This window comes from Eptatretus burgeri, chromosome 4 (genome assembly GCF_056783735.1).
Source record: "Eptatretus burgeri isolate ZD-2024b chromosome 4, Ebu_testis_v1, whole genome shotgun sequence".
Lineage (NCBI taxonomy): Eukaryota > Metazoa > Chordata > Myxini > Myxiniformes > Myxinidae > Eptatretus > Eptatretus burgeri.
Genome location: NC_140964.1, coordinates 89,914,844 through 89,941,291, shown reverse-complemented (window position 1 = coordinate 89,941,291; position 26,448 = coordinate 89,914,844). Strand labels below are relative to the sequence as shown.

Genomic DNA, 26,448 nt, shown 5'->3' with positions numbered 1-26,448 from the left:
GTGTGTTGGCCCCCATGGGTCTGGAACTGTGAACCATAACTGTGGACCAGATCCTTGACTTTGCAAGAAGTCATGGACTGAGGGTGGCCGGTTCATGGTTTCAGCGCCCACAAGCTCATCGCTGGACTTGGTATTCCAACGCTGGTGGTGTGGCAAAGGAGATTGACCATGTGCTCGTTGATGGTCGCTGGAGGATGATTCAGAACTGTGGGGTCTATTGGAGGGCTCAGTTCCTCAACACTGCACACAGGCTTGTTGTAGCAACTCTGAAGTTTCAGCTTAAATCCAGGAGAATGCTACCATCCCAGCCGAGGCTGGATGTTGGCAAGCTCAAGGATGAGAGGGTAGCTGAGAAGTTTGTGAACAGGCTGAGTGGAGATTTGGGGGGTCTGAGTGCTATGAGCGACCCTGAAGAGTTGTGGAGCGCCTTCAATACCACTTTCCTTGATGTTGCCGGTAGATATCTTGGAACTCACCATTGAGCGAAGAAGAATTTTGTATCAGGGGACACTGGATACCATTGACCAGAGTCACAGGGCCAGGCTGAATGGCAGAGCTGAGCTGTTCAGGGAGCTGAGGCGTAAAACTGTACGTGCACTAACGGTGGACAAGGAGTCCTATGTGCGAGGAATCTGTGAGGGGGTAGAGCATCACCTGTGGTCAAGTGATTCTCGTCCTGCTTACAGGGGAATCCGCGCATTGCGTTCATCCAAGCCCATCCCTCAGTGTACTGCACTTAGAACAGAGGGTGGTGGGCTTTTGACAGAAGAGTCCGAAGTGAAGGCCCGCTGGGCCGGTTACTTTGAGCGGCTGTCCCAAGCTGATCCACCAGCTGTCGAGTTTGATGCTGTTGAGTTACAATACCTATTGCTGACCCTCCAATAAACTGTGGTCCACCTTCATTTGTGGAAAGACAGGCTGCGCTGAACCGGTTGAAATTGGGTAAAGCTCCTGGGATCTGTGGCATCCATGCTGAACTTCTCAAAGCTGGTGGAAATACTGTACTCGTGCCGTTGCATGCAAATCTGTGTTCTGCCTGGAACACAGGCATCTTCCAAACTGACTGGAAGAGGAGCCTTATTGTCTCTCTCTCTGGAAATGGAAAGGTGATCACCTTCACTACAACAACTACCGAGGGAGTGACGCTGCTCTCAGTGCCGGGCAAGGTCTTTGCTTGGATAGTTATTGATAGGATTCGCCACCATCTGCTTGACCACCAGCATCCAGAGCAGTCAGGCTTTACACCAAAGAGTTCAACGATTGACCGTATCCTTGCTCTTTGGGTCCTCACCGAACGCAGACGAGAGTTTCGGCAGGGGCTGCTTGCAGTCTATGTTAATCCTCGTAAAGCGTTTGATTCAGTGAATCGGGATGTCCTCTGGAGGATTCTTGGTCTTCATGGGGTGCCACCAAAACGGATCGATCTGATGTCTGAACTCTACTCTGGTATTGAGATGTGGTGGTACCATCTCTGACTTATTTCCAGTTGTTACTGGAATTCATCAGGGGTGTGTACTGGCCCCCACACTTTTCAGCACTTGTTTAGACTGGATTCTGGAGAGGACGTCGGAGAGATCAAGCTGTGGTGCATCGTTTGGGAATGTCAAGATCTCTGACCTTGATTTCGCAGTTGATGCAGTCATCTTTGCGGAGACTCAGGATATCCTTTTGGAAGCCCTCGAGGTGCTGAATGAGGAGTCGGAGCCGCTGGGATTACAGGTTTGTTGAGTCAAAACTAAGATCCAGGCTTTCAGTGACATATTGGATGCTGCTATACTGTCTGTACCTGTTTGTGGTGAGAATGCTGAGGTCACGGAGAGATTCACTTACCTTGGCAGTGATACTCATGTCTCTGCTGGCTGTGAGCGAGCCAGAGGTCAACAGACATCTGGATCGGGCCTGGGGAGTCAGGAATTCACTGGATCATGAGGTGTGGCGCTGCCGGTACCTGTGCGGGATGAAAGTCCGAGTCTTGAGGTCCTTGGTGCTTCCAGTCTTGCTCTCTGGGTGTGAGACTTGGATTCTGACCAAGGATCTGAGACGGAGACTTAATTCCTTTAGTACCAGGTCTCTTCTGGGAATCCTTTGCTTTGCTGGTCGGACTTTGTGTCCAACAAGCGGTTGTTGAGAAAGACACAAATGAGATTTGTTACCTGCATAGTCCATGAGCGTCAGTTGCGGCTGTATGGACATGTGGCTCATTTTCCTGACGCTGATCCTGCTCACCAGATTCTCTCAGCGAGGGAGCCTCGTGAGTGGAGGAGGCCAATGGGCCAACCACGTGCCTCGTGGTTGCAGCTGGTTGATCGGCATCTCAAGGAGATGGGGATGGGCTGGGCATCTACTTGGGGGATGGCCAGATCGAGGCACCTGGCGTACCGGCAGAAAGTGGACGCAGCGACGCGCTGCTCTAGTGCATGCTCCCCAACCTGACCTAATGAACAATTTTTCTGCTTAATGCCTCCTCTTCCTCCACTGCTCAAATTTGCTCATCTGATCAAATGCTTGTGAGAGTTGCCTTCGTGCCAACGAGTTTGGCACTTTACTCAGGCTGTCTGGCAGTGAATGCATGCAGCTGTCTCATGACAGGACTGGTCTTCTACCTCTGCCTCCTCTGATATTAAGGCAGGGAAGTCTTCCATAAAAGCCTCCTCTCCCTTATGCACAGATTTATCCCATCTTGTCTGGAGTTATCATCCCTATCCTCTTGCCCTCATGAATCCTGTAGTGAGGCCATTGCATTCACACAACTTGCTTTCTCTTCCCAGAAGGCAAATCAAAATGAAGGCAACCTTTGATCATTCCACAAAAAAACTGCAACGAGTGTGTGTTCACTCTTAGGAGAGCCAGAAAACAACATCTGGCCAACCTCAAGGTTGAACTTTCAAACCTGGCTCCTTCTATAAAAACCTGGTGGGTGTGTGCTCCCCCCTCCATCTTTTCCCTCACTTCAAATGGCACCACAGTCAACTCTGCTCATGAGAAAGCCAAATTCCTCAAGTTTGTTTGCTTTCAGATCCCGCATACGCAACCCTCACTCTCTGTACCTACCCTATCCTCTCGTACCCAACTGCTCCGGGATACTGTGTTTTTATCCATCTGAAAATGTGGAGAAGTTGCTGGCAACCCTCGACTTCGATTCTGCAACAAGCTCAAATGGCATCAGTGCATGTGTTCTAAAAATCTGCTCTGCTGTTTTTGCACATCGTTTTTCTGCTCTGTTCACCCGATAATTTTCTTTCGTAGCCTTCTGTCAACATGGAAGTCAGCCAACATCACTGCAATAAACAAACATTTGGTAAAAACAGATCTTCTTAACTAAAGGCCTATTAGCTAGCTTACAATTAAAAGCAAGGTCATCAAATCCATCATCGCAGTTCACATCAAATCCTTCCTTTTCTCCAATTGCCCGATCCCAGGTCATCAGTTTGATTTCAGACCTGGTCATTCTAACTTGGACATGCTGCTTCAACTCTCCCAACAATGGATGGAAGCCCTCAATCTCAGACAATGCCTGGTGTTGACTTAATGGTTTGGGTGGCAGGCTTGGGATCCCAGCATCCTGAGTTCAAATTCTGCTCCTTCCGTTGAATTAATATCAGGTGGAGTTGACTCAGCCTGTCCTCCTTCCGACATCAACAAAATGAGTACCAGCTTGCTGGGATGATTGAGCCAATTGAGCCTCCTGTGTTGAAGTCGCAACCCCTCCAGGCCCAGGGGGCCCAGGGGGCCCAGGAGACTGCTTCTGCAGCACCAATGCTCTGTTTCGAGTATGGTCCGAATGGATTTGGATTTGGAATCTCAGACATGAGATCAGGGCCGTCTCTCTGGAGATATATTGAGCCTTTGATACAGTCTGGCATCCCGCCTTGATCTCCAAACTATTTTATCATGGTATAAAAGGCCACCTTTTCTCATGGATCACTGACTTTCTCCACTCCGTATTCAGTGTGTAGCTCTTAACGGGATAATCTCATCTCCTCTCCCTGTTCAGGCTGAGGTGCCCAAAAACAGTGTCTTTGGCTCCTGTATTGTTCCTCATCTTCATCAATGATCTTACTGATTACCTTGAAAACCCTGCCCATCACTTTGCTGATGATTCCACCCTCTGTTGTATCATTTCTCATCCTTCAGACAGGCAGGCAGCAGCCTCTTCCCTCTCTGTAGACCTTGATAGAATGAGGAGCTGGCCCAACACCTGGAATATGGGCATCCTTCATCATGCACTAGCACATTATCCGTAAGGTGATTGCATCGCACGCGCACACACGCACACGCACATGCACTCTTACTCTCTTACATTTTTGCAATTTGCACATGCAATTCCGACAACTCCTCAACAAAAAGGCCTCAACCTCCCCCTTCTAAAGCTGTCCCATCTTTACTCTCACCCTCCTCCCGCTCATAAAATCAAATGGAAATTCCCACATCGAAACACGGAATATGTTACGCTTACTGCTCCCCTATAATGCTATTCCTGATTTTACAGAAACCCGTCACGATTTTAAGAGAAAATATTCAGAAATAATAGCAAACCTGCATAACTTCCATAGCAAAATCTGCTGCTTGAGAGGAAGAGTTGTAAAAGGTAAAAGCTAAAGTTCTAAATGGTTCTAAAGTGTAAAATATAGAAACTGTGGGTGGAGTCAGGTGAACTGTCCAACCAATTGGTGGAACTCGCATGTATGCGTGGCTCCTTTTATATACAGAAGGTCTTCCCTTGGCCAACCTGAACTTTTGACAACCGACAAGGCTTTCATTCACAGCTTGATGGAGTACTGCTCTCTCCTTTGTGCTGGCGCCCCTGCCTCACACCTTCTTGATGCCATGGAAAGGAAGGTCCTCAAAATCATTGGGATCTCCTGTGATGATGCTGAGTGTCTCGTCCTGTTACTTTCTCATTGCACACACATTGGTGCCCTCTGTATTCTACTGCCTCATTTTTGATCTTGCACCCTCTGCCCTCCCTTGGCTCTATCGCTCTCAGGTTTCTACAGGGTGCACACGGTCTGCCAGTAACCTTCTTGCTAAACTCCCAAAATCCAGGCCTACTGCTCACCTCCACTCATTTGTTCCTCTTTTAACTTGTCTGCGGAACCAACTTTCTCAATCTGCTCAGTCCCATTCTTCCCTCTTGTTCATGGAGGTTATATTTTCACCCCTGTCTGTTTGTCTGTTTACCGTTTGTCTGTCTATTAATAGTATCTCAAAATGTTGTGGATGGATTCGGACATAATTTGTTGGAGAGGTTGGATGTGTGACAAGGAAGAAATTGTTCGATTTTCTGATAGATCTGGAGCTGGATCCAGATTTGGATTTGGATGCTAAAGTTTTCTCAGTGATTCTTCACTGTTGACTGATAGGGCCAAAAACGGTTTGTAGCACGATAACTCAAAAGGTTATGGACAAATTCAGATGAAACTTGGTGGACGGGTTTGGTGTGACAAGGACGAATGTATTTGATTTTGGTGAAGATCCAAATCCGGATCCGGATCTGCGAATTTATAAATTGGTTGAGTGATTATTCATCAGTGAAAGATGGGGCCAAAAACAATACATAGCATGATATTTCAAAAAGTTATGGTTGAGTTATGACAAAACTAGGTTGATGAGTTGTTTTGGTGACGAGAACAAGCCGATTGGATTTTGATTTAGGTCCGGATCCAGATCCGGCCTATCAGTGGGATATAAAACGTAAACTGTTCAGCCAGGCAGAGGTATGCGCTGTACCAAGTGCCGTTCTAGTTACTTGATGTCCACACCCCTCTACACTTTGTAAATACCTTTTGGTTGTGTACCTTCATCACTCTGCACCTTCATATGTGTTCGCATGGCATCTGATGATTTTGTTCAGAAGGAAATTTTGTTGGTGATTCGGGTAGGATTAGTAACACAAAAGCATTGCACTCCCTTTGTAATGGTAATATGTGACTGTGTTTCTGAGTCATGTGCAAAATGGCTGTTGTGCACCACAACATGTCTAATGGAATTTTAATGACATGGCGATGCGTAAACAAAAGCATAGACAAGTTTCTCACTCGACACTTGCATTAAAAATTCACAATGAGAATGTCAGTGTTTCAAGGGAATGCACGTGAGCAACTGCATGGCCAGCAACATGGTTGTCGGTCTGCTGATGTTCGACTAACTAACGCCTGATGTGGTCTGCATGACCTGATCAACATTACTGCTATTTTTGATGACCTTACTTCTCAACAGGATTCCCAGACTCCGATTTGTAACGATGACGATGAAACTCCAACATGAGCTTGGACATGTATTGCACAGCAATGTACAGATCATCCAAAATTGACACAACGGACTAATTTTGCTCTGCAATCCATTACTAGCGGCAGCAAGATGAGGCTGGTGTGGTTTCGAGGTTGTTGGTGGTGGACTTGCAAAGTCCAGTTACAACATGGACTTGAAATGGCAATGTAAGGGTCTAGAGACGTCGTCAAGAGTAGTGTTTCCAAGCAGCGTGTGGTCAATATCGTTGGTAACAAGTTTATCATTATTTTTTTAATGGAAGGACATTGTTTATCCCCACTGAGCTGTATCAACAACATCTCTCCAGATTAATGATATTTTATGTAACCCTTCCATATCCTGCAGAGACTAGAAAATAATCCTCAAGAAATTAACTGTGTGATGACTTTGATGAAGCAAAATGGCCTTTGCATTGTTGGATGAGCTTGTCGATGTTTTCATCGGAAGACTCAGTCATACCACGACACAATGTCCTTTCATTCCTATTGATGATGGTGTAACAACTTGACGTTGAAGCAAATCCTTATTTTTAGACTTCAGAGGTGTGTGGATGTTTGTGCATAGCTAAAGCATTTTGAAAGATATGTTCGATTAAACAGCGTGTCCTCAATTGCTTTGTTCTGCAATTGAAGGTCATCAGGTGGCTGCCAACCCTCGTGCTCACATTGACTCTCATGTTGCATTCAGCTTTATAATCCAGTTGCTGCCCAATGCAAAATCCTTTCTGGTTTCTCATTACATCTGATGAGACTCTCATCAAATCTCGTGAGAAATTTTTTTCAAGGAGAACTGCTTTCAAATTTTTGTGACGGTGAAGTACGTATCATGTTTGACCAAATTGGTCAATTGCAGTTTTGCTCGGTAGTTCGAGTTCAAAGCTCTGCTTACCTGTAGTGAGGATTTTATTTTTTTGTTCCATAATATTAAGAAGGGATGGTAACATTTTGAGCCACCCAAAGTGTCTGTGAGCCTCCATGATGTGTGGTGCCGGCAACAGCAGGTGCAATCTTGGGATGAAACTGAGTTCGGATTTGCAGTTGTCTGGCGATGGCCGGAGCGGCAGCTGGTTTGGTTACGCACGTGCACCAGTGCTGCTCCGAGCTTTACTTTCTGAACCCACCACAGCTGTTTCGTTGCCAAAAGGTGAGGGAGAAAGGAAGATGATTTGCCAGGAGGGCCATTTTCTGGTGGGTAGTTAATCCACAGGCAGCAAATGACTCATTATGGTAGTTGGTGCTATTTTGGTTTCTATCATCAATTTACATTGGGTAGTCTGTCGGTATTTTCATTGGAGGCTGCTTATTACCCAAGATGATTTGGGATCCAGATGACCCAGCTGGATTGGAATTTTGTTTCCTGTTTATGATCTAATTTATTTATTTGTAGACATATTTGGCCCATTTTTGCTTTCCAAGGTTACTGGACTTGAGTGTATGAAATGAGGGTTTTCCTACAATCATAACTGGGTCACGCCATCAAGTCATGACACGATTATCATTTGGATCCTGTTATTTTTATTTTCTCTTTTTCAGAGAATGCTTTACATTGCCCAGTTTTTCTATGGCATGGGACTGGGGCCTAAGATAATGAAACAGTTTTGAAGTTGGGGTGGGGCGTTGAGAGGCAACTGAAGCAGCGTTAGGAATGGAAGCCAAAAGGAGTGGAGGAGTAACGAGATCGTATGATGAGTGGCAGAGGGTTGAGCTGTGGTGGGTGAAAATCTGCTTCTGCAATTTGCAGCTTGGCCAGTGGGGAGTGAGATTTACACTTTTGAGGTTAGGAAGTTTGAGAAGGCCCATTGGTGAGTTGAGCTGCCAACAATGCTAGCCGATAAAGCAATTGACAACCCCAAGGACTAGCCACTGGGTGAACCTGCTCTGTTGGTACCGCACCATAGTTTATGCTGCAGAAAGAAAGACAGTGAGTGGGAGGGAAAGCAAGAGAGAGGTGGCTGCGTGAATTTGCATAGAAATAGCACCATGCCCCCGGGTGCAAATACGCCTCTTGCACGCTAGCAGGGAGGGGTGGGGTGGAGGAGGAGTGGTGGAATTGGGGATAGGAAATATGAGGGTGGGAAGAGAGTAAGAGGGTGGAGGTTGTGGGACCAAAATGAGTGTAATTTCAGAAACGGCAGGCTGTAAAATGCCAGCGCCTGCAGAAAATGGGTGCAAATAACCTGTTTTCACGGGCCAGCCATTGCCCGTCCTCATGCAGGAGGATGCAGGCCCAGCATGCATGCAGGCGGGCTGTGGCATTGGGAAACGGTGTCAGAGCTTTAAACATGCAGATGTTGATTATTCTCGGATGCATGAACATCCTTGAGGTGACAGTAACTACTCAACAACTTTATTCAAGACAGATTGCCTGTTTGTCTGTCTGTCTGTGAATAGGATATCTCGAAAACGTTGTGCCCAGATTCAGATGAAACTTGGTGGACAGGTTGGGTGTGTGAAAAGGACGAATCAATTCGATTTTGGTGAAGATATTAATCTGGATCCAGATGTGACAATTATTTAATTTTGAAGTAATTATTCACCATTGAGAGATGGGACCAAAAACGATGGATAGCAAGCTCTTTCAAAAAGTTGTGTACGAGTTACGGCAAAACTTGCTGGATGAGTTGGTTAAGTGACAAGAACAAGCCGATTAGATTTTAGTTCAGGTCCGAATCCAGATCCGACCCATCGGTGGGATACAAAACGTAAACTGGTCAGCCTGGTTGAGGTATGCGCTCGACCGAGTGCCGTTCTAGTTCCCGATGCTTTTGTTTTGGTGGTTCTTAAACCAATTTGTTGTATTCAAAGCTTGTTGATTATGAAGTTAATGATGTTGGGAATGCATCTGAGGTTGGGGATGTAAATGTAGATGGATATGGAGGGGGTACTGTACGTATGTGGGATGGTTTAAGCACTGTATTTCCAGAGCGCAACATCTTGAGTGCAGCTCAGCCATGGAGTTAATTTTAGCATTATTAACAAAAACAAACCATGAAGAAAGCAAATACCTCTTTAGGGGAGTAACCCCCCCCTCATAACCCCCCCTGTGAACAAACTTTTGTACATCACAAGTGATGAAGGTTGTGTTTAAGTTTCATTGGAATGACGTGTAGTTTCTGAGAAGAAAGCAAAGACCTATTTTGGGGGGCAACCCCTGGAGATCCCTCGAGGGCCCGATTTATTTATTTTTATTTTTATTTTGTTAATGCTATGAACAAACTTTTGCACATACAGGGTGATGAAGGTTGTGGTAAAGTTTCATCGAAATCATATGTGCAGTTTCAGAAAAGAAGTTGCCAGTATTTGTGGACGGACTGACCGGTGGACGACGCACTATCCCATAAGCTCCCCGGAACTATGTTCCAGGTGAGCTAAAAACAGGGATGTTCATGAACATAGCCTGATCCCCTGATCCCTTCAATTGCAATGAAAGAAAATCTCGTACTAATCCACAGAAAAGGAGATAAGATGTAACTGTAGTTAATGTCCAATTAGCCTGCTCTTCAATATTCATGAATTATTCACAAAATTATCAATAACCAACTCATAATTGAACTGGACATCAACCAACCATGACAGCAAGTAGTTTTTAGAAATGGATATACTGTAGTTGCGAGTTGGGAGGGTGCATTTTATTTTCCTTAACTTTGGATATTAGAATGTTTATTTACCCCGTGCACACGAAGCGAAAAGTGGGGTTAAGCAATTGGTTCACTTCTCTGTCTGTCCGTCCATCCATCGACAAAGTTATTTTATGATCAAGGAAGAACTTAATTTTGATTGAATTTCATATTTTGAACATGATTCGGAAAACAAACCTGGAGTTTAGCAGTACTTTGGCTCTGAATTTCTCCCTAGCACACATACGCAGAGAGAGTAGTGAGATAACGTTTTTTGTCTGTCTGTCAGTCTGGCAGTCAAACAGAATTGAAAATTATTCCAAGCAGGAAACTTAGTGTTTTTAATGACACTATAAAGGACACAAACAACAGGCATGAATAACGAATGTAACGTCTTAAATAAGGTGGTGAAAGATGCTGCGACAATGGTGGTAAACTTCCGGAATTATTATTATTATTATTATATTTATATGACCTTTACACTCTATTTTATTTTCAATTAAATTATACACTTGAATACTGTAGAACACAAATCACTTTCTCACTGTTTCCAAAAGCATCCAGTTTTTTAGTGTTTGGACATGTCAAACAAGGTGGCGCATAAGATACTGCATGAACGGTGATAAACTTGAGGATTTTGTTTTTATACGACCTTTACAATCATTATTTTAGTTCATTTGAATTATTTACTTGAACACTGTGTGGGGTAAGGTATTCTATAAACTTTCAAGTTACCCTCGCCAGAGGAAAGGGAATTGCATTGGGTCCATTTGTTTGTTTGTCTGTCTGTCTGTTTGCCCACACAGAACTTTAGTGTTTTTCTCTGCAACCGCTTGTTGGATTGAGACGAATTTTTCACCATTGGTGCAACTACTCATGTAGAATGTTGTCATGATAATTATGACATCATAGGTCACGTGGTGTGGCAGCCATGTTGGAAAAAAGGGATAAACTTTGGACCTCTGTATCTCTGAAACTGCACCAAGAAAAAAATTGAAACTTGGTCCATTGGAAGTACTCCTTATGGGGAATGAGTGTGATTTTTTTTAATGATGTCATAGGTACCCTCATTTTGATATCATAATTTCATATGTAAAATGCCACATCCACTCAGTGTGAAATTTTTTGATGGTCATCTCGGGATAAACTGGTCCACAGCAAAAAAAATTCATGATGTCATTGGTCACATGATTCAGCAGCCATATTGTTTTTTGTTTTTTTAAACCTTCAAAAATCTTCTTTGAAGTGGCTGAACAGATCGAGGCGAAATTTTATAAATATGACAGGCTGTCCATGAGGGACAAAAGATTCACACATATATGATATTGTAGGTAACATGATTTGGCAGCCATTTTGGATTTACCCTAAAACCTATAAAAAAATATACCACTCAAAAGAAGTCCTGGCAACGGTCTGCAATCTCCAATTGCTCTTTTTCTTGTTAACCTCCGCCATCGAAGATGGATGGAGGTTACTGTTTTCACCCCCTGTCTGTTTGTTTGTTTGTGAACAGTATTACGGAAAAACTCCGGGACGGATTTCGACGAAACTTGGTGGGGGGATTAGGTATGGTCCAAGGATCATTCCATTAGATTTTGGACTTGGTCCAAAAAAAAAACTTAGAAAATTTTGCAACTTTTTTTCAAAAAAATTTCGATTTTATTTGAAAAATATTTGATTTTTTATTTTGCTTTTCTCCATGTTTTAAGTGATTTCCAACCCCCCCCCCCCAAAAACAATTGTCAGAGAAAAAAAAAATTTGCAACTTTTTTTTCAAAAAAATTTCGATTTTATTTTTTTGGCATTTCTACATGCGCGTCGATCTAGTTTAGTTTATTCAATCTTGGTTCAGTAGAGTCTGATCCGTTTTGACCTACAATGAATACGATATCAGGTTCACTTAAGTGACCCAGCAGTATTGGCCGTGGAGGTTTTGCACTCGACCGAGTGCTCCCCCTCTAGTTCACTTTGAAATCGTTTGTTGTGTATCTTATGTGTATCACACGTGTCTGCTTGTCGAAATGTTGTGTATTGTCGCTGTTATGCAGTCAAATATATTTAAGAGGGTGAATAAAAACCAGTATCAGTGTGATTTTGCCACTGGTGAGGGAAGTGTAAAGACCGTGGAATGTAGATGAAGTCACATTCTGTCTGGCTTTGGAAGGAGGGTTTCATGGCTACTTGATGACTTCACCTAACTGTGTGACCAAACCTTACTCAGGAAGCTTTGGGTCTGAGTAGCAAGGGTACCTGATTGAGGAAATTAAGAAGCATCTCCATTGATCCTGATCTATCCCAGGTCTGCGATGGCAGATTGCCCCGCTCAATTTTGGGATACGAGGGAGAAAGAGATCGAGATAAAAAGGGGGTATGTGTAGAGAGTTTCTCAAACTGAGACCCCTGGTGCTGACAGCTGCTGTTGCGGTTTTGGCGTGCTTTCTTGCTCTATAAACTGTGGTACAACACCTAAGACACCTTATAGTCTGGCATAGGTTTCAATCCGTGACATTGTTATGGAAGGTGCTGAGGCCCGCACCTCCTTTCCTGCATTAGCCAGCCACTCAGACATGCACTGTAGTCAAGCTGGAACAGTGCGTTGTCGATGGCTTACCTTTTGCATGAGCACCTGCTCTGGCTGTTATAACCACAGCGACAACACATTTGTGAAATTTTGACATATATCTTCAAACTCTCTGTTGTTGTTCTTCCTTGACATTGCACTAAATTAGTGCCCTCTGACCTCACGTTGTGCCCTCTGACATTTCAGGCATAAACTTCTGCACAGAGCTATCATTCAGATTTTCTGTTCGATGAAACAAATTGTTACAACCTGTGCATTGCTGAGTTTAAAGATCACCCGTGTAAACCTGCGGCAAAATCCGATGCAAACGGATAGTGATTAAGTAATTGGTACTTCAATGGTTGATTTGATTATTCCAGTGTATGATCCATTTCTCATCGAGCTTGTGGTTTGTGTTTGTAGTTTAATAAAGTGGAGTAGATTTTTGTATACTGGCCTGGTTCAGATCCCTTGATCTGTTCACTTCTGCACCCATAAAAATGTTCATCACCACAGGGGTATAAAGTTTAGCGATCGTTCTTGTGATTGAATCACAGCGAGACTGTCATTTCATGCAACCCAGGCTTGGCTTGTGGCAATGCTCAACAATGGATCATTTCAAATGATTCATCGGCTTCTGAACAACTCATGAGAATATAAATTATCCGTGTGCTGAACATTTATCGATTATAAAAAAAAAAGAAATAGATTGATCGTGTGGAAACCGGGCGTAGTGGCGTGCGCCTGAAATCCAGCTACTCGGAGGCTTGGGTTGGAGGATTGCTTGAGGACGGGAGCTCTGCGCTGGGCCGCGCTATGAGAGAGTGTAGGGCAACCCGGAATCATGGCGAAACCCAATCCTTATCCCTGTGTTGTAAGAGGCGACCAGGGTTGCATCAGGAAGGGCATCCGGCGTAAAACCTATGCCAAATCAGTATGCGGATCATCACGGATGATCCGCTGTGGCGACCCCCTAACGGGAGCAGCCGAAAGACGAACAACAACAACACAAGATTGATCGTGTGGAAAGAAAAAAAATTGCCATCATTTAAAGCTCTGCATAAACTACATGTCAATTCCAGAACGATAAAAAAATATAAAGTAAAGTCTACAACGGAGGAACTGCTAACCTGAAACTGCATCAACGTAGTGGCGAGATCAGGATCGAAAGAGGTGTCTGAGAAGGTGACGCAATCTTCTTGAAATTTGTCAGGGTTCGCCAAGGAGTGTTCTCACAGCTACATTGGGAAAGTGAATGAATATATTGTCAACAGAGAAAGAATAAACCATCTGTACGATTCACAGATTGCAGTTTTTTGGTTCGCGGGCACCAGCAGTGACCACTATTTTCATTGTGTCTGTCTCTATCTGTCTGTCTGTCTGTCTGTCTGTCTGTCTGTCTGTGACTCTCTCCAGAGCATAGCTCCATGACGTTTGATGCGATCTTGATGAAACTTGGACACAAGCTAGATATCATGGTGTAGTTGTGTCTTTTTGCATGAGGGGCGTCCCATGCCCACTTATACTTTTTTTTCTCTCGATTTTTTTCTCGCAATTTCATTTCCTAGAAGCTGTGCGTAATGTCCATAAGTACAACATATAAAAAATCCGATTTGATTTGGTCAATTTTGACGGAAGAGATAGGTTTTTACGGTAGGGCTTCCTCAATAATGCCCGCGAACCATCGTCGCCTCCCGGCTTGTCAAATATTATTATTCAAAACAACACTGAAAAACTGAAAATCGTCGTTCAGCTAATGTAGAGTCAAGAGGTTGGAGTTAAAATGAGTATCATGAGGTGAAAATTCATGCTCAACTGCGATACAAAAGGGCAAGACATTTAAATGATCATTGAAAAATGGAAGTAACCAACGATTAATTATACATGAACATTGGCTAACTCCTACAAATGGATATGGATCACTTTGAAAACATGAAGATGATGTTCCAGACAGAGCAGGAGGGGCAGCATTTGGGAAAATTGTGCCTTTGTGTCTGAAAAAGAAAGTTCACAATCTATGCATGATAATATATTACCAGCAACGTTGGTGGTGAAACGTGGTCCTACAAGGAAGAGAAAGCAAAAGTTGATCGCCATGCACATGCAAAGAGCCCTGGAAAGATTGCTGTCTTGGCATAACCAAAAGGGGGCAAGAAGAGAAGCCAATGCAGTGAACAGAAAAAATTAAATATGATGACGTACGAGGGCATTCAAAAAGTTGTACGAACAGCACACAGTCCAAGACGTGCCAACGTTTTATTTATTTTACAATACAAAATCCTGTATAATTGGTAAGAGAATACATAAATGGTGTTTTTCTAATTTGTATATCGAATTCCTCCTATTTTGGCACCTCTTTGACTGTTGTGAGTTTCTTGATTGTAATACATTTTGAATGTTCTTCGTATTGGTCACAATGGAGAAACTGACATGGAACTGGGCTGGGCACGTATTAAGAAAGTTGAACAATTGATTGAGGACAAGAATTTCAATGAAGCTGACAACCTTGAGAAATACCTGGAAGAAGTCGAGAAACAAAAGATTTAATGGAGAGGTGAAATTGAAAAATTCAGGGCAGTTCTACAGCCTCAAATTGCAGAGAATAGAAAAGAATGGACCATATGTTGAGGGAGGCCTTCGTCCTGCGGTGAACTGAAATAAGCTAGTCAGGTCAAGTCACTGGATGCTCACTATTAAAACGGCACCACCTTTTCTACACACTTTGTGATTGCACTGCCATTCCACCATGCCACGAGGAAACAGTAACGGATTAGCTGGCAAAACTTTGTACATTGCTGCCCGGTGAGGGATTTGAGCTTGGAAGCAAATTCAAGAGCAGAGTGACGGATCCGGTGATTTGGTTGCGCCGCGCGAGCGCACGCATATTTGCTGTTCCGCATGACTGGCGGACACTGCCCCACGCCCTGACAGATCAGCTAATTTTATTTTAATATTTTCTGCGCCGATTGCTCGCCTGCCCGCCTGCCCGCCCGCACCGTGCGGCTCAGCGTGCGTAATGGGAATGCTGCCACGCTGGAAAGCATGCAGAATCATTGCCGCCGAGGTATCGTCTTTGCATGCCGATGAGGTCCTAGTCAGGAAGGCTGATATTACGAAATTGGAAATCTCCTCACCCATGCTCACTCTTCTTCTCTTTTCTTCAAAGAAATTGGTCAGTCTCTGGATTCCAAATCACAGAAAATGGAGCTTCCTGCCCTTCAATGGAGTTTCATTGTGCATGAGCCTTCATGGAATATTTTAAGTGGCAAACAAATTTATCAAGTGCGTGTGTGTGTGTGTGTGTGTGTGTGTGTGTGTGTGTGTGTGTGTGTGTGTGTGTGTGTGTGTGTGTGTGTGTGTGTGTGTGTGTGTGGTCTCATTTAATGGCACTATGCCACAATTGTTAATAATGAGTTGGGTGAGGAGCTGAAAAACACCGAAGCAGTCGCTTCATGGATGGCTGGCCTAATACCAATTTGGAGTTGACCACACACCTGAGTGTAGGCGAGTGATCCTATTTGGGGTGTGGGCTCACCCCGTGCCATTTGCTCGGATTTTAACCGAACTTACATCTCCCTCGCGATTTGCCAATGTCGCCGAAACGAGTGACTCATTGGAGGCGGAATGCAAAGCAGGCATGCACAATGTTAAGAAATATGAATTTATTAAGTGAACTGACACTGGCAACGAGACAGGAAAACATGGATCGAGTGGACAAAAACAGACTATAGAGGACGAGAGTTAATAAATAACTCCTTATGTTACAATGAAAAACCACCCCTTCACCTACCCCTGGACACCAACTTGCGCGCACACACACTCTCACACACACACACACACACACACACACACACACACACACACACACACACACACACACACACATACACATACACATACACATACACATACACATACACATACACATACACATGCACATACACACACACACACACACACACACACACACACACACACACACACACACACACACACACACATACACATACACATACACATACACATACACATACACATACACATACACATACACATACACATGCACATACACACACACACATTGTATAACGAGCTCAAACATCCTCGAAGGAACAGCTTTGAAAGCAGAACAGAGCAGAGCAGGCTGATATTGCGGCACGGTGAAGTTGCTCGACAAGAAGAAGAATAAAAGCTTTGTCAGCCAACAGATGTCCAAGGAAAAAAAGAGAGAAAGTCGGTTACTTCTCAGATGATTGAATAGTCCCCTCTTCACCCTCCACCCCCCAACTCCTTGTTCTCTTCCTCATTCCCAAACCTTCATTTCCAAACTTCGTTTCCAAACTTAATTCCCAAACCCTCATTTCCCAACTCTGTATTCAAGCCTTCATTCTCCAACTCCATATTCAAATACTCATCCTCAAACCCTCATTTTTTGACACCTGCACTCGAACCTCCATTCTCATGCTTCATTTCCAAACCACAGTCTCAAACCACTTCACCTCGCCAGTATTTCGACCAAGTCCTGTCCCTCACCAGGACATAATTTTGTGTGGTGTTTGTGTAGTTTTGTGTGGTATATCTTGTGTGGTGTTTGTTTACTGGTGTGTTCGTAATTTATAACTAGATCTGCCACTTTAAAACTGCTAGCAACGATGACCAGGTACCAAGACGTCCCGCTTTGATGCAACCCCGGTATGATCGGACACTTGACCCTGACCCATGACGTTTATTATAATTTAATTAAATTCAGGATGGGATTAAAATAAATTCAGTTCAAATGAAATAGAGAACAAAATACTGTCAGTACAGTCCTGCGTTGGAGTCATCAGAAGGAACTCAAACAAGCAAAAAACAAAAAACTACCCTCACTGGCTTGCCAGTGGGGAGGGTGACTGTGATACCCTGCAGGACTAAAAAAAATACATGCGAAAGGGTGGATGAGCTCCTTTAAGGAGCCAACGGCCATCCAGAAAGGAGATGGTGTCTCCGAAAAAAAAACCCATCTGGTGAGTTTTTTTAGGTCGTCGGTTGAAGACAGCAACCTCTAGGGTCGTATTACCGTTCTGGCTTTGGAGCGTTAAAGTGGTGCCTGGAACCATCTCACACTCTCCGTGTCAGGATTGTTGGTCTTACTTTCTGCCTCACTCAAACTATAACTACCAGGGTAGCTTTAATCTCCCTTTCTTGCAAACAAATATCACACACTTTTTAAAAAAACATCACACACTTTTTAAAGAAACATCACACACTTTTTAAAAAAAAACATCATGCACTTTTCATCACGAACTTTTCTTACTCACTCAATTTCACTCCTCACTTTACATTCTCTCTCTTTTATTTCCCTTTATTTAAAGCCTGGCCTTGATGAGGACTATTTAGTCCATGACTGGAGCCTTCAACATAAAAAAATCATTTATGTCACACACACACACACACACACACACACACACACACACACACACACACACATATATATATATATATATATATATATATATATATATATATATATATATATATATATATATATATATATATATATATTGTTGCGGCCACAGGGACCGAGACACCAGCTTGTCACAAAGGGGGATTAATCCCCAGTTGTCCTCAGTTAAGCCAGAACTGGGGCCACCGCTCACAATTAACGTTGTGGTACGGTGGGTTGTTTTAAAACCACGAACGCCACCCAGTCAACCACGAGTTCCAGTGTCCACCGTCTAATTATTCCGTTTAACTAGAGGTCACGTGGTTACCTGAGCGGGGAGCGCGCCCTCGGTAAAGCACCAATATTATCTCGATTAGATTTTAATTCGGGTGGCCGAGCGTTTCAACCGCTGGTGAGTGCTGACTCTTTTTTGGTCAAATCTGTGGTAATTACCTCCCAGTCTATCTCTGTTCGGACAATGCTAGACCAATGGAAGGAAAGGACAAAAATGGACAGGTTGGAAACGGACAGGTTGGAAAATAAAATGATTTATTAATAGTAAAATAAATAAATGGAAAGAACTTTTATTTGCTGAGGTAAATGAAAGAATAAATTTCAAAGCAAAATCAAGATCAATCAAAATGCCAGGAAAGAGACAAAGAGCAGATGCTTATCGGGGGTGACTGACTTGCAGCTAATCACAGACATGGGTTCCCAACAGATCATTCAGGGGGAGGGGAGGGGGAAAATCGTCTCGCTCACCAGAAAGTAGTTGTCCGTGAAGTGAAAACGTCCTGAAATGCGTGCGTGTGTGTCACGTCCGTCGCCAGCAACCAGCCTTGCTGTACACCCTCTCGTGAACAGCCTTGAATGCCAGTCTATGTCTGAAGGGCACCGAGATCGTCTGTCATGGTTTTAGTTCCTGGTGTTGTTGGTGACTGACCCGTCCCTCACTTGTTGACGGCGCTGCTCACACCCACACGCGTACCACATGCTCACTTGCTGAAGCACTGGGAAGGACAAATTGTCTCGTTGTTGGCGCTGGTCAGACACCCACACACGCACCGCACGCTCGCTTGCCCAAGCACTGGGAAGGGCGAATTGTCTCGTTGGCGCAGGTCAGACACCCACACGCGCACCACACACTGGCTTCCTTCTCCTCTTTTGCACGCTTACACCCGCTTCTTGCTCGCTTTCCTCTCTCCCACTTTTCTCCTCACAGAATGTACATCCCGTTTGTTTTATATCTCCGGGCCGTCTCCGCGAGTGCAGTCCGTCCCAAGCTCACCCCGCCCCATTTGCGCACAGTTACCATGAGAACCCGTGCGCTCTCAAAAATAGGCAGGCGTTGGAGCTCGCGAAAGATTGTTGCCGAGGAAGAATGGGGGCGGGCTTCAGAGCTCGTGAAAGAAATGTGTGTAAACGTGTCTGTTGTAAAGAAAACCCTTCTCAACGCATCACGTTTAAGATCCCATTAGATTGGGATGGGGCTAATCTTAACATGCATTTAAGGAAATAACTGTCTGAGGACCTGGATGTGTGGATGCATTCATCAGACCGGATTCTGAAATCCGTAACAATATATATATATATATATATATATATATATATATATATATATATATATATATATATATATATATATATATATATATATATATATATATATATTATACGAGGTGAATGCACCCGGCGTTGCCCGGGTTCTTTTTGAATGAATTTAATCTTCTGTGAATCGATCTGACGCGAACCCAGTATCAGTTCCCTATTGGGCCGTGGCAGTCATAGCCTAAGGCGGTTGGTGAGGGTGAAACACCCCCCCCCCGGCCTAGGGGCCTCGCCATCTTGCCAAAACCTTCCCAGGGCCATCCCGACATTTTTTGTTTCAGAGGTTTTTTCCTATCCTTCACCATTGAGGAGATTAGTGCGTGCAGACAAACAAACAAACAAAAACTTCAAAATATATATATATATATATATATATATATATATATATATATATATATATATATATATGTGTGTAAACACATATATGTATATACAGACTCCTCCCATTCTCGTCTAGCTGAAGAAGCTGTAAGAAGCAACAATGAAAAGCTACCCAAGGTAAGCCTTTTGCTGTTTAAACCCTTGCCAGAGTTCCTCCACAGCTGTAAAGATGATCACAAATAGTACACACATGAGAATCCCAATGCTACACACCCCTTCAGCTGCCAGACCTGCTTCATTACTTGTTGGCGAATCATCAGCGAGAGCACAGACAGAAATACATGACAATGAGGTTTCCAAGCATGTACCACGTGGAAACATCAGAAGCAGTTGACATATGAATGAAAAAACAAAGACTCACTCACATCTCTTCACTGTGAGGGAATAACCAACTACCTCTTACCTAATGAAATAAACCAGATGGCACGTTATATAAATATATTGACTCCTCCCATGCTCTTTGAGCTGAAGAAGCTGCAGAAAGCAACTATGAAAAGCTACCCAAGATAAGCTCTTTGCTCTTCCAAACCCTTCCCATAGTTCCTCCGTAGCTGGAAAGATGATCACAAAAAGTACACATATGAGAATCCCAATGCTCCACACCCCCTCAGCTGCCAGACCGGTTTCATCGCTTGTTGGTGAATCATCAGCAACAGCGCAGACAAAAATGCATACCATCGAGGCTCCCAAGCATGTACCATGTACAAATGTCAAACGCAATCCAACATATACACTGCCTATAGAAAGTCTACCCCCCCCCTCCCCCTTTCAAATTTTTCACCTTTTGTTGCCTTATCGCCTGGAATTAAATTGCATTAAATCAGACTTTTTCCACATTTATCTACACATCATAACCCACAGCTTCCAAGTGAAAAACAAATTCAACAAATTTCAGAAAATTAATTAAAAACACAAAACTAGAATATCAAAACTAGTGTCCCACCCCCCCTCCCCCTTTATAATAACAATTGTAAATGAGCTCAGATTTAACCAACCACCTTCAAAATCACACACCAAGTTAATTGGCCTCCACCTGTGTTAAACTAGAGTGATCCTGATTATTTCAGAATTAAATCAGCTGTTCCTGTAGGTTTCCACTGCTCGGTAGTGCATTTCAGAGCAACGATTCAACATGAGCACCAAGGACCTTTTAAAAGACCTCCAGGATAAAGTTGTGGAAAGGCACAGATCAGGGGATGGGTGTAAAAATATTTCAAGGGCCTTGAATATCCCTTGGAGCACAGTCATGACAATCATTAAGAAGTGAAAGACGGATGGTACCACCAAGACCCTGCCCAGATCAGGCCGTCCTTCCAAACTGGATGACCAAGCAAGGAGGAGACTGATCAGAGCAGCCACCAAGAGGCCAATGGCAACTTTGAAAGAGCTACAGGCCTTTATGGCAATGACTGGTCACTGTGTGCATGTGACAATATCTCAAGAACTCCACAAATCTATATATACAAATAAAAACGCAATATGTGCCCATGTATTTTTCTGTCCTTCATAAGGATGATTTGAGAAGGGTTTTCAAGGCCAATCTTTTACCATACTGTGTGTTCACTGTGGTCTATTTTTCTGGACAAAAAATAACTTGAAAAACATTTTTCAAAGAAGAACAATTATGTCTCTTTTAATTGGAATTGTAGACGGTGACTTGCAACCGTGCCTCATGGGTGGTTTACAGAAGCGTTTTCTTCAATAACAATAAATGCAAGGCACAGGGAGGTGAAATTCACTGCAGCTGATGCGCAACATGCGCAGAGTAAAACGAGTGTTCATTTATGTCCGTAGGATGTCGAATAAATGAAGAAGATAAAAGCACATCTGATGTTCTCGGCGAAGCCTTCAGACTTTGGCACGCTCACGACGCTGTATTGTCAATATGAAACGTCCCAGAAGATAAAGAAAATAGGGTCACATTTGTACATCTAGTGGTTTAAAAGAACACTTCTTTCCTGCTACAAATTTAAACATCATATCTTCCAGTCTCTGAATATTTTGAATAAAATATTTTCAACCCATGTTTGACTGGCTTTTACACGCACGCACGCACGCACGCACGCACGCACACACACACACACACTGTTATTTTGTATATATAGTATGTGTACTCATATATTGTACGTGTATCTCTTCCTCTGTGCCGGACATGCTGCTATCAAAAAGAAACACCGAAGAAAATTGCAAGTTCTAACAGAGCTGAGACTTCACCGAAGCTCAAACTCTCAAATTGCAGATCATATTTCTTTTCACCCCAGTTTGTTTGGTGGCTTCACAGAGGTGTTTGATGCAAGGATGAGGTCAGAATGATCCCAAAGTCTTGGTCTGTTGGGTCTTGCCTTGATCGTGTTTTGAGCTGCCTCATTGCATGGCACCAATTTTTGTGCTCCAACATGTCGGGCGATGGTGTCTCCTGCTGGCTGGCCGATGGTGTCGGCGAACAAGCAATTTGCGTTCAGTCTTGCTCATGGTTGATTGTCCTTTGCAGCATTTGACTTGTTTAAAAAAAAAAAAGGTCACGCCATTGGTGAATGAGGTTTAATTGTGGAGGGGGCATTATGGAGGGGCTCGGTGGGCGAGGTTAACCTCATGACTATTGTATTTTTAATTCCCAGTTTTACTGTGACAGAACACTTTACATGATATGTACTGATATTAACAAAAAAAAATGTCAATACTTGTTTGTGCATGTCACTTATCTACCTCGAGAAGTAATGCAATGAGAATGTGATGTTCACGTGATATTTTAAATGTCTGAAGCTAAAACTGCAATAGCCTTTGATGCCTTTGAGGCAACAATTTCGCTTTTTTGGCTAAGGAACAGCACTGCCTTTGGCTTTATTGATGATTAATTAGAGTGCCGAAACCAAGCCAAAGGTTCTTGCAAAACTTCCTCACAAGGTGTGATTAACTCAATTAAAAAGTGATGAAATATATTTGTTTGGGGTGATTAGGGGCTTTCACTGGGAAACTCAATGCTTTTCTTCACTATTGTGTTTGCAGGTTTTGGGCCGGGAGGTGTACACATCCAACAACCAGTTGGGAGGCATTCAAATAATGCACAACAATGGTGTGTCCCATGCAACTGCACAAGATGACTTCCATGGGGTCTGCATCATCCTTCAATGGCTCTCATATATCCCAAAGGTAACTCAAATCCATTGCTTCCTAACGAAATGTCATAAACCTTTTTGCTTCCACCTTGAGACAAACCTCTCAATCTTGTGTGTGTCTGCACAGACGGTAAATGCACCCTTGCCGATCGTCCTGTCCTCTGACCCCGTTGACCGTGAAATTGCATTTATGCCCACCAAGGCTCCGTACGATCCACGGTGGATGCTTGCTGGCCGACCACATCCAGGTGTGTGTTGTTAGGGTATGCGAGGGAAAGTGGTCGAGAACACACTGTTTTGCATTCACTCTCTTCTAGCTACCAATTGTAGTTGTGTTACGATGGACAAAATATCCCTCTCTCTCCATCCCTCTCCCCCTCTCTTTCCACACTCTCCCCCTCTCCCTCCTTCTCTGTCCTTCTCCGTTGTCCCTCTCCCTCCCTCCTCTCCCTCCCCCTCTCCCTCCCCCTCTCCCTCCCCCTCTCCCTCCCCCTCTCCCTCCCTATCTCTTCCCCTCTCTCGTCTCTGTCCTCATCTCTTCCTTTCTCTACCTCTCTCCCTCCCTCTCTCTCTCTTCCCATCTCTGTCCCCCTCTCTTTCCCTCTCTCTGTCCCTCTTTCGCTGTCTCCCTCACTCTCTCCAACACCCTTCCCCTCTGTTCCCCTCCCGCCTTCCTCATCTTACTCCCCCTTTCTCCTCCCCTTTCTTTCCCCTTTCTTTCCCCTTTCTTTCCCCTTTCTTTCCCCTTTCTTTCCCCTTTCTCCCCTATCCCTTCCTCCCTTGCTACCTTCCTTACTCCCTTCATTCTCCCTTCCTTCCTTCCTCCTTCCTTTCCCATTTCTTACATCCTCCATTCCTTCCTCCATTCCAGCCTCCCTTCCTTCCTACCTCCCTTCCTTCCTGCCTCTTTTCCTGCCTCCTTTCCTCCCTCCCTTCCTCCCTTCATTCTTTCCTTCCCCATTTCTTACCCCTCCTTCACCTTCCTTTCCTGCTCCTTCTTCTACCCCCCCCCCCCCGCCTTCCTTCTGTCCTTCTATCTGTCCATAGTTGTCTTTTTGGTGACATGTTAATGGAATGAAGTATTAAAAGCTGAGGCAATGTTTCCACATCTTCACGATGTTGCCTTTTTGTAGTGTAAAAAGGTATTGGTATGTAATGCCTCTGAATTGGATGCCTAAACCTGGGTAAATGCTGCTCAGACTACGCATGCAGCATGCAGCCTCACCACAGTCACCACCAACCAATAAAAAAATTGTCTACCAACAAGGTTCAGGTCAAAGTTTATTCGTTGGTTGTGCCGATGGTGATTCCATGTTGTCTGAACAATGTGTCTTCCCAACTACACTCGTACCTTCTTTGAACTTGGTAAGGAACATAAGGTAATGATATTCATGTTAATTATAGTGTTCCAAAGCCACACTTATCTGGAAAACGTGATTTCCTCCCCACCTTTGAGCCCATAATGCAGGTTTGATTTGGTTTTTTTTTGAAACCTGCAGTGCACATCAGATCTTCTGATTCTCAGTTTTGGAAAGCTAAATTGGTGATAAATTTGCATGATTATTCCATATTGTCTCTGTGCTTTCCGAACCTCTGAGTAAACTAGATTTGTGTACCACAGCTGACAATGGACAATGGCAAAGCGGTTTCTTCGACAAGGGTTCTTTCATGGAAATCATGCGTCCATGGGCTCAGACAGTGGTTGTGGGCCGAGCAAAGTAAGCATTTTCTTTCCATCATCAGCTTCGCTGTTCGGGGGCTATCACATAAGTTTAATGTGCTCCAGAGTGCAAGCTCACTATGATTTTAAAATGTATTTTCTTTGTCCAAAAAACAAGTTTGAATAATGGAATTCAAACGAGGGATGGCTGGTTTGGAATTTCGATCTGAGCACTTGGCTCGTGTTTCTGGCTTGCCAAGTTCAAATCCAATATACTGCATTTATTTGTTAATTGTTTTCTGATATCCTTGTAATATATATATATATATATATATATATATATATATATATATATATATATATATATATATACACAAATACAGGGTGTCCCAAAAAAATGTACTCACTCTTTAAATGATAATACATGTGTTGTTTATTGACTTAGAAACAAGATTAATGGTTAAATGTATAAATGGATAAATGCATGTTTACAAATGTTCAAACTGACGACCATCACGTTCCAAACACAGCCGATAACGCGGACCAATGGATTAATATTGGAATGTAACTTTTCCAATTAATTCACTTCAAAATGCCATGGGCGCTTGATTTGGGGATTCCTGTCTCACAAGCCATTTCTCGTACAGATTTCCGTGGGGATCGGTGGAGGGTTTCCAGCAATTGATTTTCCTTTGCGGGGGTGGTTGATGACCGTGGTCTTCCTGAACGCTCCATATGGACGTCATGCACAGTTCCATCTGTTTCAAACTGATCTCGGATGCGAGCAATGGTGCGTCGCATTGGTGGATCTTTGTGAAAATGTCTTCTGAATTGTCTTTGCACTTCCATGATGTTTTCGTGCTTCCAGTAGCACTTTATGATAAATTTTCTTTCTTCAATACCGAGTCATACTTCTGCCATTATTAGGGTCAATTTGATCTGAAAATTAATGAAAAATTCAATGAGTTATGAGGAGCCAAAATGTGAGTACATTTTTTTGGGACACCCTGTATATATATATATATATATATATATATATATATATATATATATATATATATATATATATATATATATATATATATATATATATATATATATATATATATATATATATCCATCATCACTATTTGAAAGCATTTATCCCTGAGCTGGGGTCAGCTTTTTGCAGGCTCCAATCATGGTACCCTTTCTTGTGGCAATGTTTTTTTTTTATCGCCGGATGCCCTTCCTGACGCCAACCCTTTAGCCGCCTTCGACCCTACAGGGATAATTACCAGTATACTGGTGCTCATTTCGCCAACCTTTGGAAGGATGACAGGCTGAGTGACCCCCCCTGATGCTAACTCAGTGGCCAGCGGGGCTCGAAGTCAGGACCCCAAGGATCCCAAGCCACCGCCTTAACCACTGAGCCATACGAGGCTCATATATATTGGGTGGTCGCTAGACCACCATTATTCTCATGTTTTCCGTCTGTCTGTATGTCTGTTGGATTCGCTATATATGCTAGATATCCCTTATTGTCGGGTTGTGTGTGTGTGTGTGTGTGTGTGTGTGTGTGTGTGTGTGTGTGTGTGTGTGTGTGTGTGTGTGTGTGTGTGTGTGTGTGTGTGTGTGTGTGTGTGTGTGTGTGTGTGTGTGTGTGTGTGTGTGTGTGTGTGCGCGCGCGCGCGCAATGCGAGGCTTGACAGCACGAACCAGCAAACCGATTTCGATGAAACTTTGCCAACAGGTGCCATATGGTCTGGGAAGGTGCGCGTTTGAATTTCGTTGCCAAGCAACCACCGTTGCTGTGCAGCAGCCGAAAAACCG

The 26,448-nt window shown here is 43.6% G+C and overlaps 1 protein-coding gene across 3 annotated transcripts in view; it reads left to right on the top strand.

Moving 5' to 3' along the window:
* ACACA (acetyl-CoA carboxylase alpha) overlaps positions 1 to 26,448 on the top strand; it is a 355,968-nt gene that overhangs the window by 266,312 nt on the left and 63,208 nt on the right. For all 3 annotated transcript variants that reach the window (XM_085879260.1, XM_085879257.1, XM_085879259.1), the window contains 3 exons: positions 22,867 to 23,010; positions 23,104 to 23,224; positions 24,598 to 24,694. In XM_085879260.1, the coding sequence (XP_085735386.1) occupies positions 22,867 to 23,010; positions 23,104 to 23,224; positions 24,598 to 24,694 (362 nt within the window). The remainder of the gene's footprint in view (positions 1 to 22,866; positions 23,011 to 23,103; positions 23,225 to 24,597; positions 24,695 to 26,448) is intronic.